Source organism: Melozone crissalis, unplaced genomic scaffold (genome assembly GCF_028551555.1).
Source record: "Melozone crissalis strain CALT ecotype California unplaced genomic scaffold, PUWL_Pcris_2 ptg000042l_1, whole genome shotgun sequence".
Lineage (NCBI taxonomy): Eukaryota > Metazoa > Chordata > Aves > Passeriformes > Passerellidae > Melozone > Melozone crissalis.
The window spans coordinates 39,746,466-39,758,799 of NW_026535820.1; the positions used below are offsets into that span (position 1 = coordinate 39,746,466).

Below are 12,334 nucleotides of genomic sequence, written 5' to 3' on the forward strand. Positions count from 1 at the left end.
TACTCTAACATGATGTCCTCCTGACTCCTTCACTTCTGACCACTGATGCTGATCTGGGACTAAATATTCAACTGTTATAATTCAAAGTGGTTTGTTGGCATCAGTTCCTGACCATCAAGCTGTAAGCGTGGTGTGAGTTTGTCTTTTGATTTTGTCTTCTGCAAAAAACTGTCATATCTTGTTAAAGGGTTGGTCTGCTCCAGTGCTGTAGTTTGCAGTCAGAAGTTTTCATGAAACTCTTGAAACTCCTGAAAAGCATGAAAGATGCAGAGAGCTGGGGAGCTTGCTTAGGCCAGCCCTTTGGGCTTCAGGATCAGCGTATTGTACTCAATGTGTAGAAGGTATATGTGCATTGAGGCACAAACATGGGTGCAGATATCAGGAAGAGCTACCCAAAGTGATAAGCTGTGTGCATACATCCCTGTGTTTGCATGCAGATCCGTGTATGTGTGCACAGAGGTTATGTACAGGCACACCTGCGCATCCAGACTTCTGAAAGAGCTAATTGAAACTATAAAGTTCCTGGCTGCAGACTTCTGATTCTGTGACTCTGTAATTAGGATTTGTTTTAAGATTTGCACTAATTTTAGAGTTCAAAAGCTTATTTGTTCTTCTAATTTAGGTTTTAAAGTCTTCAGAGGTTATATTGTTTTTCAGTAATATCTTTGGCAGTGTTTTATCATTACAAAGTGTAAAGTTTCCTTTTTGAAAATTTGCTTTGGCATTTGGATGATTGTCTCCCTCTAGCTAACCAGCTACAGTCACCACATGCTTCAAAGGGAAAAGTTGTTGCAGGAATGCATTGTAAGTTAGTAAAGTATTTGTGTCAGAGTTGGATTATAAGGACTGGAGCTGGAAGCCCGATCCCTGAGCTTGAATACATCAGAGCTTTGACTTCAGAGAAGTTCTGCAGATTGTGATGAAAATTTGCCTTTGCCTTTGAATCTCAGTAGATTTTCTTCATTCATCCACAGCTATAATAAGTAGAGATTTTTCAGAGGCCAATAGTCATATGTGTCAGAATTTCAGCAGACACTGAAAGTTTTGAGGATTGATCATTCATGTTTCTTTCTTCCAACAACACTTTCATTAAAATGTGGAGAAAACACTTTCTAATTCAAATGGAATAAACATACTTTCAGTAAAACACAGAAATTATTTCTCCAAAACCAAAGAAATCCACACCCAGAAACCTCATGCCAGGAACTATTCCATTCATAATTCTGGTCACCATAAAAATTGACTATGCAGACATTAAAGCAGATATTTTTAAATATTATGTTTTATGTAAAGTTTCCATCTTCTCCTCCAGCATAAATTGGCACATCTACAATGAAAATATATTGAAGATTATCAAGTCTAGTGGTTTAATAGTTTCTATATGTTGAAAGAATTTTCAGAGAATAACTTCTTCTGCAATAGTTTTTAAATATTTTGAATTCAGGAGGACATATATTGCAGATGTAGCAGCTCCTGTCTTCCATGAACTAAAAACATTGGCTGATTGATTCAAAAGAATTAGGAATTCTAGAAAAAATCAATTCATATTGGAATGATGAATTAATTTTGCTCAAGACTTTTGATTCACTTTTTTGTTATTTATGATTGATGAATGCTTAACACCAGTGGAAAAATGGGGTTTTTTTCTGTTGTCAGTCTTTGACCTTTTGAACTCCCTGTTTCCTGAAGTCTGTTGCCAGACCATTAGTAAAGACAGATTTTGATTTTTGGCTTGGTTGTTCAACACTATTGGATTGAGATAATCTATTTTCATGTAGTGCAAAAGTATAAGTGAAAGGAGAAACCAACTTTTTCAAGCTTGCAAAAATGTGGATTTTTCCATCCTCAGTCTTCCAAGAGTGCTCTCACTCTATCTGCTAATGCCCTTCCAAGGCAAAGTGTAAATAACCTCTTTTCGAATGTTCTTCCTTGTTTTGCTTCCAGCTTAATATTTTCCTATCTTCTTTCTGTACTGGGATTGAACTGAATTTTGGAGTCCATGTAGATTTTCCTCTGTAATTCTTTCTTCAGGTTTCTTTAAAATGTGTTTTTCTATTTGGATCTCTCATTGGCTTTTGGACCTTTGTTAGTAGGTTTCAAAATGTTTCTTTCATTATTTTCTTCCATTCTGCTTCATTTCCATGTTTTACTGTGTATCAAATCCCTACCACAGAAATATTTAGCACACATTCACAAATCTCTCTATGTCAATCCCCTTCTCCTTCAGAGCTAAATCTGTTCTGGTCTGAGTTTTGTTTGACTTTTCTCCCACTGCCTTCGTGACAAGTGAATGTGAACATCACCATCTTTCTGGGCCAGTATGTGGACAGTCATGGAGTTTTCTTACAAAACATGATTTCTGTCCTACACAGCCTCCTTAGTTCATTGCTGCTTCTCCAGGATGTAAGGCAGTACTTTTATTGTCACATTCACTGCACTCTTCTGCTTTTTGCAGTGTTCCTCTCCTTTTCCAGACTTTCATATTTGAATTTCTTCAAGGACTTCGCTTCTTGTCAAATCTCATGAACATGTTCACTTCATTTTTTGCCACAATTACTGTTTTTGTTCCTATTCTCACTTCATGTGTTCTCTTCTACTTCTTTCATGTCTGCTTTTATTCCACTTGGACAATTAGCCAAAAAGAGACTTGTAATGTTTTCTACATTTTTTCTTATTTCCTTTTCTGATTCACCAATTCTTTTATAATTCCCTGCACATCTCTCATTACAAGCACGTAGCTATCACAAAAAAAAAAGGCTATAGAAAGAAAAGAGTAGCTGAATTTACTGACTCTCTATCTTTTGTTGGATATTCCTTTCTGGGACTCTTTTGAAATTATTATTTCTTCCCCTAGTGGCTTTACATACTGGTATTTTTGGCAGTTATGAAAAATCTATTTTTAAAATACAGTGATTTTTTTATAGGCTGATATATTTTGAGAGTGTGTTGATACAAAAAGCGTTGGACTTCTGGAAAATAAGTTTTTACAGAAAGATGTAAATCAGCCCCAAGAGGGTGCATTTTAGATGTCAATTGATTCTGGTACTTTCCCAAAATTATATTAAAGGAAAGAGGGAAAATAAAAAAGAGAACATTCCATCAAATGAGACACAAAGTTGTCCATACACTTCTGAAAGTCAAGATGAATCATTTTACGCTTGTACGGAATGCAAACAAACCTTACCCTATGCATCTGGTGGCATCCCAGACTGTCACCTGCAGTTCAGCTTGATTTTGGAATTCACTTCAGATTGTGCCTGCTGTCTGCACTCCCTACCTCCTACCTGAGTGATGGGTAGCAATATTTCCTTTAAACTGCCAAGGAGCATAGAAGCATTTGATCCCAAAATGTTTTCCATGCCATGTTAATGATGGCTTTTTCTCACTAGGGTTTACATTCACAAAACAAAAGCAAAAGTATTTGCATTTTAGGGTTTTTTAAAATACATCTGGCATCTAGAAACTTAAAAAAGAACCCAGACACTTTGTGTGCTGTCACTCAGCCTGATGGTCTCAGCTGCAGAGCACCATAAGGGCATAAAGGAGGTTGGCACTTTTTGGAAGCTTGTGCATATATGTTCGTGTTTTCTCTGAACATGTATGGCCCTATAGAATGACATTTTAAGGGACTGGACACACATGTGCTGGAGCCTGTTTCGTGGATGTCATTGGATTTATACCAATGTTGAAGTATCTCTCAATAGTTTGGTGTCTCATCATCTTTAGCTGCATTATTGTAAATTGGGAATCTGGAGAGTAGTGGAATATTAAGTGTAAAACATGTCAGTTTGTGTGTTGTTCAGCTGAGGTTTGCTGTTTTGGACATACCGTTCCTTGATTTGCTGATCACATTTGTTCAGAAAAGATTGTTTAGCAGTCTAAGTTTCTTTCATTTGTGTCTAAATATCTTCAGATTTTAGCAAAATAATTTTTTGCTTCTTCAAAGAACACACAGTAAAAGAAATTAAATTAATTATACATTACAAAGATTTGTAGCAATTATGTATTCACTACATAGAGTTGAGAGTGACTTGTCAATGGTAACAGCTCTGAATCAAAGAAATTGTGTTTCTCTTCTTTCTAACAAGTTCCTGAGCTGTGATTCACAAGGTGCACAGGATATGAGCTTGGTGGTTACTGCAATGAGTTCAGTGTCCAGACCGATAGGAGAGGACATGAAGGATTTATGTGTGTGTGCCTTCCAAACATCCATTTATACAACTGGATCTTTCCACTAATGCCAGGCAGCATTCTGCCTGCTCCCACCTTCTGAATTGTGGGGATGTGGCTACCCTCTTCTGTCAAGGAAAGATTATTTTTTGCTAATTGTTGGGTTGTTACTTTTTTTAAAAAAATGAATTTGTTTGAAACGCTGTCACTTACAGAAGAGATGATACAAAGGCAAAAATGTAAATCAAGTTAGCTTGTCTTCCCTTTTTTCATCTATTGCTGCAGTAGAAAAAAATTATTATGTCCATTTCTCTTGATACTGATTGACTTCTTCAGATTGACATGAATAAATTTGGGTAGCAGTAATAGACATAGGTTTTATTAAGCATAAAGGGTATTCTGACTTGAGAAAATCTAAGTAAAACAGGAAGCAGGACAATTTAGTTGGAGAAAATACATTGAATTTTAAATCACAGAAGTCATTTAAAAGCTTTGATTCTCAAAGCATTGAGGAATTCTCGAAGCACTGATCTGTCATAAAATCTTGAAAAAATATAACTGACTTGACAGCCTCTGAGTTGCGTGATTAATACAGATTGTTAAATTTCTAGACTTGTATTCCACTGCTTTATATGTGCCATGGTACATACTTTAGTTTTGGAGAACTCAGATTAAATTTGTGATCTCAAACTGGCAGAATACTGAGGGAGGTGATAGTAGTGGGTGATACTGCATCTGCTTCTTTATATTTGCAAGAGTTTACTGACATGTTTACATTTAGCTGGAATTCATGTATTCCTAATCCATGTTTTCTGATCTCCTAATAATTTGAGTAAAATGTTTATATTCCTTAACTTCAAAATATAATATTTGACAGCTCATTAAAAAAAAACAATCAACTTACCTGTGGGGTTTGCCATGTTCATTCAGTATCCATGTGATTTTCAAATGGAAACTGAGTTTTGAATACTGCTTCACTTCTTTTATATGTACAAGGCACAAGAAGTATAACAAAAACTAAAGAAGGTTCTTGGAAGCTCTCTCTGGTTGTGCACCATTGTTGTCCTCAGTGCAGTGGAAGGGGCCAGAGTTAATACCCATACTTGTTCCCTACTGAGAAATTCACAGTGAATCTAAGTCCCTTGTTGTGTTTTGGAAAACTTTTTTCCTGAAGGCTTCCATTTTTCTAGTTCCTTTCCTTGGGTGTTTGTTTCTTCAGCTTTTCTACTGGATAAGAAGTTGGACACCTCAGGAGTGTCAAACTGAACATAAATCAGTTGGAGCTGGAAACGAAAGTTGTTCTATTAGTTGTGGAGACACTTTCCATCACATGAGCTAACCTAGGTGAAGACAAGAAGTAATCAGATAAGCTTCTAGGAAGGGAAGTTATGGTTATGGTACAAGGAAAATAATAATGGTAAAGGCAAGAAGAAAAACAGCATAATTGCAGATGGTGTGGACCTGGCTAGCTACCTCCACAGTGACATATAGGTAGATTGGTCACTTTAGCACTGAGACACAAAATGGATGATTTTGTATGAGAGGTGGCTGCCTTGCACCTGGCACTGCTAGGATTTCTGATCTGAAAACTCTGTATTAAAACTGGAGGAATGTGGTCAGCCACACTGAGGGAGAGCTGGCAGGGGCACAGGAGACAGAATGTTCTCAAACATCTCTGGTTCTGGTTGTGTAAGTTCTGGTGTCTACCAAATGGGCCCTGACCACAAGATCTGGAACTGCTGTCTAGATGCTCTGGTAGACTCATACAAGTGTAAGGTAGCACTAGTTGTACAGACTTCAAAGTATAACTCAAAACTTTCACAGTAAGAACTTGAGAGCCTACTTGCCAGGCATATAAAATCAACACAGTGCAGCCTGTGTAAAAAAAACTGTTGTGGGATGAAATAGTTGCTTCTCTTTTATTATTGTGGTGTGTGACCAGATAATTTCCTACCAATAGCAAAATACAGCAAGATAATAAAGCAGCATAAAGTAAATTGCATAAAAATATTAAAATGCTTTTTATTTTTTCAGTTTGGAACAGGAAAAGGTTAACTTTTTTTTCCTTCTGACTGCAGACTGTTAGCACAAGGGGGTGCTTCAGGGAGTACAAAAAAACAAACTATATTCAGTGTGGCTGGTTAGAAAGGAAAACCTGGGTCATCATATTTTTTTTGTTTTGTTTTGTTGGGTTTTTTAAACTGTGTCTCCCAGCAACGTCATGACTGTAGTATAATGCTTTAGTTTTGATGCAGGATCTTGGATTAGTTCAGTTTCTGTGTTGTTAATTTTAGAGCAAATTTAGTGTAATATCAGTGTCATGTCATGGAAAGCAGCTTCTAAGTTCACTTTGTGCAGTAGGTCTGTCTTGCATTTTATATGGCCAGTTGTAATCAGTTGTGCTATCATTCAGCTAATCAATAAAGGTTTGCATTAATGGAGTTTAAATATCTAACAGGCATAAATATTCTTCCTGTCACTGAATAGATTAATTTGTTTGCCGGCTGTAAATCTTACCTTTTATATTTACCCATAATATACTTGCAAAAAAACCCCTATATCTTTTATGATACTTTTATTTTTTGTCTCTATTTTAGAAAAAATAAAACCCTTACTTTTTCGTAATACAGCTGGTACTTTGAGTGCATTAAAACAGCTCAATTGATTACTACTGATTTAAAAACTTCTGAGAAGGAAGTTGCATAACAAGACTGGGAGCTCAAATATGTGAGTTTTGGCAAAGAGCTGCGGAAGAAAGGCTTGTCTGTAGCAACCTTGCAAGAAAAGAACTTGACATTTTGAAAAATTTTTATTGACCGGTGTGGACAGGGAAACAGGAAGTCAAATCACTCTCACAGGGAGTCTGCAGCCTCTTCCTTGCTGACCTTTAAATGCCACTTAGTGTCATCAGAAAGACAAGGAAATGCTAATAACAGGGCTTGGGGTAAGAAAGTTATATATAAGGGACATACTTTAAAAACAATCATAAGCTGATTTCCATTTTTATACACATCTGCTTTTTTAAAGCTGAATTCTCACAGCACTACAGTTATATTTTTAATAGATTACACTTACCTTTATTTATATATGACTTTAAAATTTTCCAAGTATCCATAAGATACCAGAACCTCTGTTTATCTTGAAAAGGAGATAGTTTGAAAAACATAGTTTACAATTGCATTCTGGGTTGATGACCTTGGAACAGAGACTGGCCTCAGCTTTAGGCTCTCAATGTATCTTGTGTTGAGTTCAGCAGGTATGGGACTTTAGGAGTCTTGTAGAAAACTGCCTGCTTGGTGTCTTCTGAAAATGAGAGTGGCATGCATACCTCACCAGAGTACTCTTAGCCTTCATACTTCTGTGTTTTTAGCAGTCCTTATTTGCCCTGCAAAAATGTCTTTGATAGCTAAATTTCAAATAGAAGAACTAGTAGGAAAAAAATCTTAACATTAAATTGCTGAATCCCAAAGAAAACACCTGGTACACTAGAAAAGAACAGGACGTTCCTTGGGTTTCAGAAGTTTAATGAGAGGGGAAAAAACCTAGCTGGCAAGTTTAACATGAAATGGTGATGACACATGATGGCACCATGGGTTGGTACAGCAGTTGTTTCTTGCCTCCTTCTGATATCTTTATGGAATTGAAATGGCTCTAATCCATGGTTGTGCTTCAGTACACATTCCGAACCTATGCTCAGCTAGTGTCTAACCTGACTGCTGACCTATGCTGGTCTATCTGGTTTTGTATTGGGTTTGCTTTAATTCAGGGGGAAAAAACAATTCCAAACCAAACTGTTTCTTTTTCTTTCTAGTTCACATTAATTAATTGCTGTTTGAACTGGTAGCAAAGTGCTCCAACACTAGTGACTTAACAAAGACTGTGATTTTTCAAGTTGAGACAGTTTTGAAAGCTCTTTATATGATTAGTTTCCATGTTTTTTCTCTTATTAATTGATTTTTTCTTTTTTCCTTTTTTCTTTTTTTTTCCTTATTAAGCACATGGATTCTGTGAACTGATTTGGAATCTAAGCAGAGTATTTGTGCTAACCTGTTTGCCAAATGAAATGGAGGATAAGGGCTGACTTTTTTTTAGCCAGCAACATCGGCTTCAATTCCTGAGCTTGGCTTTCCTCACTTACACTGCTGTAATTTGAGAAATTCAATTGGTTCTTTGATAATAAATTAGAAAAACAAGAAATGAGAGATGGTTAGAGTATTTGGCATGTAGATATCATGTCCCTGCAATTTTGCTTGATTAATGTTGTATGCTCTTAATAGTTGCCTTTGCCTTGCTGAACTGCCTGAAAAACAAACCTCCAAAATCCTGTGATTTGGAAAGGAACTGCATTGCATCTAACCCAAGGTAAAATATAAAAGCTGGGTTAGGTGTTGTCTCTTGGTATTAGTTTTACAACAAAGGACAAGTCATACCATAATCGCTTGTGTCAGTGTTTTGTGTCCAGGGTTTTGTTTTTTCTCTTAAAGCTAATGAAAATGACTACACACATGGGAGAATTTGTAGGTCTGACTCCAGTTAGGCAAAGCTCTTGTTGCTGCATGAGAGGGCTTTCCAAACTAGTTCTAAACTGTCCTCATTCCGTTCCCCTGGAAGCTGTGGCAAGTTCTTGTTTTAGGGCAAGGGTATTTACATGAGCGTTCTTGAAATGCTCAGTAATGGAATAATGGGCTTGATGTAAAGGTTGGACTTGGAAAAGAAAAAATAGATGAACTTGCAAGGTTGGGGTTTTTTTCTATCATTCAAGTGTTTTTATTAAAAAGTACTTAGAGTTTCATGGAACTATTACCTTTTTTCCCCCCTGTATCTTCTGTTAGGAAATCCAAGCTTAAAAACAGGACAAAGCAGCTTTAACCTGTTTAGTTGTTCATCACTGTATTCCTTCTCAATGACCTGTAACTTGGAAAAGGATTCTGATAGCTCATCAGCCACAAGATCTTGAAAGAAGATTGAATATTCATTTTAAACTGGTTACAGCCTATCGTCTTACTAGCACTCAGTATTTTTAGTGCTAAGAGGGAGGTCTTGGGGTTTTTAAAATTATTTTCATACATCTTTGTCTAAAATTTCTCCACCCTTTTATCCAGAAGGCTAAAGAATTAATAGAGTCAAAGCATACCTGCAGAACCCACTTTGAAATTGTTTTGTTCAGTTGTTTTGTAGATGTGTGAAAAGGGGAGACTCTATTTCTTTCCATGAACCTGTTGTTTCTGTAGGAGTAAACAAACTTTATTTGATAGGACCTTGTACAATATGCACTGATTATGACTTAAAACTTTTAGCTTACAGATGTGATCATTATTTTTTGCACTGCCCGAGGTACAGGGCCAAGACAAGACTACTTCTTTATTAGTTTATACCTAATCTTTTAAACAATACCTTGTATTTCAACCTTTTTTTCTTTCTTTCCTAGAAGGGTAAAGATGCTATTGATGCCACTCAATTAGGAGAAATTAGTGATAAAGAAGATGCAGCAAACACTGCTTTCAGTCAGAGAAGACTGGTATCATACTCCACTTGTGCTAAATACATTATTCCAAGATGAAGTGTGCTGTGCAGTGTGCAACATAAAAGTTAACAAAAGCATCTAGGTCATTAATTCACATCACACACACAGTAAATGCAGGATAAGGCACAAATCTGTTTGCATCTCAGTTGCTTTCACAGGAATCTATGGAACATGGAACTTTCCCAGGAAGTAAAGGAGCCAGTATTATACATATTTTTGCATTGCTCTTTTTTTTTAGCTCTTTATGCTTTATCAGTGCTTCCTCAATGGTCCCAAAACTAAGTGAATTATGTTTTTCATCTTGCTGCCCTGTGTTTTTCATTTTTTACCTAAGCTTGCACTTGGCACTTGTGGAAAGAAATTATCTTTCTTTTTTTGAAAGTAATGGCATTTGGTGTGGCCTTTAAGTTTCCTGCCAGTATGTATTCTGTGGTTTTGGACAAAATTCCACCAGAGAGCTATATGTCCTTGATGGGAGAGTTTTGAAATTGTGGTAGCATGTTCTGTTGTGATAAGAACAGCATTATCAACCATGCTCATCAGCCTATGTTTCCAGAAGAGCTATTCAGCTCCAGGTCATGGTGAGGTGGTATCAGTGGTGATTCCACAGAAGATATTTCTGGGAAGAAGTTACAGTCAAATAACTTAATTAAAAAGTAAAATCTTCATTTTAATATAGAAGGTTCTCTTAATTAAAAAAAGGAGAAGGTGACTCAGATTTTGAGGGGGGGAAAAAAATCTTTTTGCAAGATTTTTATTAGCAGAGTAAAAAATAGGTATTGAATTTAAGAGTAAAGACTAAAGTTAAAATGCACATTTTGAAGGAATCCTAGTTCTAATCTTTTGTATTTGTAGATTTGCTACTATGTGACTGCATATGTTTCTGTTTGCATATTAATATAAAAATGTATTAAGATTCTGAAATCCATTAAACTTTTTCCAATGATTTTATTAAGTTTTCAATGAGAACTAAAGTAATTTTTAACAATAAGGAAATTCTGAATTTTCTGTTTCTCCTTTCATCTGGGCCTGTTAGAATCCAGAGTGGTGTCTGTCAGTAGGACTTCTTTTCACCAAGTTAAATGGTTGTTTTCAGTAAGTTGTAAGTGATTATGCGTGATTGTGCCTATAAATTGGAAATAGTTTAATGGCAGCAGAATTTCTCGTATTTAAATCTGCGGAGAAGACTCAGGTGAATCAGGGAGATTGATAACAAAATAGACAAGCCTGAGACACTGACAGCATTTTATTAATACAGTATTCTCATTTAAGAGTAAATCTTGCTTCCAGAAATGTGTAACACTTGTAATTAAAATGCAACTGCAAATGCATTTGGATAACTGTAATTATGAGTCTTGATGTGAGCTTTAAATTTTAAATAGCAAGCAGCAGCAGTGTTCCCATCAATACTACTGTTAAACCGCAGTAGGTGCTTATCGTGCCTCCTGTCTTATTAATACTGCCTGTAAGCTTTGTTCCAGTTGACCTTTGGAAGTTTCCAAAAGTTAGAGTTTGCAATTCAGCAGGTTTGGCAGAGGAACATACATGATTATTCATATCATTGTTTAAACGGTAACCAGATGTGTCTTGTTTTTCTTCTTTCTTTCCCATTGTTTTTAAAGAGTGATGTTAATCCAAGATGTTAATCCATTTACAGGGTTTTTCCACAGCACCAAATTCCCCTTCGGTGAATTCTCGTTCCAGTAGCCTGGGTTCATCACTGTCCCTTGGTAACATCTCTGGAATGACAGCAAACCCAGAAGTGAAAAAGCGCAGAGCACCTCCTCCACCAGTTGCAACACCGGTACTGCCGAACGCAGAGGTGAGGGGACAAGAGAGGATAGCAGCACAGGTAACAGTGACACTGCTGGATGGGCTCCTTTGTTTGCTGTGCTAGGTACCATCCATCCCTTCAGCAGTCCTAAAGCCATTCACAGGTATTTTGGTCGGCTGCTAGCTACAGCTGACCAAAACTCCCATCTTACAAGATAAAATTATCAAAAGTCTTAGTGTTTTGTACACATTTACTGAGCTCTCTTGAGACTGCCCCGAGCTTTCTGCCCTGTCAAGAATCATTCTGAATCAGAAAAACTTTGTGAAGCAACATGCTAAGAGAAGGAGGATAAAGAAAAAGTAAGGCAGAAAAACTGAAAATTGTATAAGGTATCCTTACTGACTCCGGCACAGTCCTGGAGAACAGGTGAAAGTTCTAACGAGTGACAAAAACCTTCAGCATATGGTTCTGTCCAGATACTTGTCAAGCTATCACCTGTATCCCTGTTTCCAGTGCTGCCATGGGATACCAGATATCTACTCTGTTTTCTGAGTGACTGTGTGACCTTTTAAAGCAGTGCTCTGGTTTTGTTTTTATAAAAGGTCACTGTTCCGCAGTACATTATTGAGAATTAAACAGAAATGGGGGGAAACCCTTCTGAGAACTAAGTCTTTGAAAAGAATAGAGCTAAGGGAAGAAGAAATTGCTCTTGCTTTTATAGTGACACTCAGGTGTGTGTTACTAAACCTGCACAAGTCTTCTAGTTTCACCAGCAACTAATAGTAGTCTAAATGTAAACTGTAAAAATCAGCATGTGAAGTTATATATGGATGCCAAAGAATAGTGCAAGGAACCAATATCACCAA

At 36.7% G+C, this 12,334-nt stretch overlaps 1 protein-coding gene across 3 annotated transcripts in view; it reads left to right on the top strand.

The window, feature by feature from the left end:
• COBL (cordon-bleu WH2 repeat protein) overlaps positions 1-12,334 on the top strand; it is a 155,768-nt gene that overhangs the window by 71,667 nt on the left and 71,767 nt on the right. For all 3 annotated transcript variants that reach the window (XM_054284699.1, XM_054284700.1, XM_054284701.1), the window contains one exon: positions 11,352-11,546. In XM_054284699.1, the coding sequence (XP_054140674.1) occupies positions 11,352-11,546 (195 nt within the window). The remainder of the gene's footprint in view (positions 1-11,351; positions 11,547-12,334) is intronic.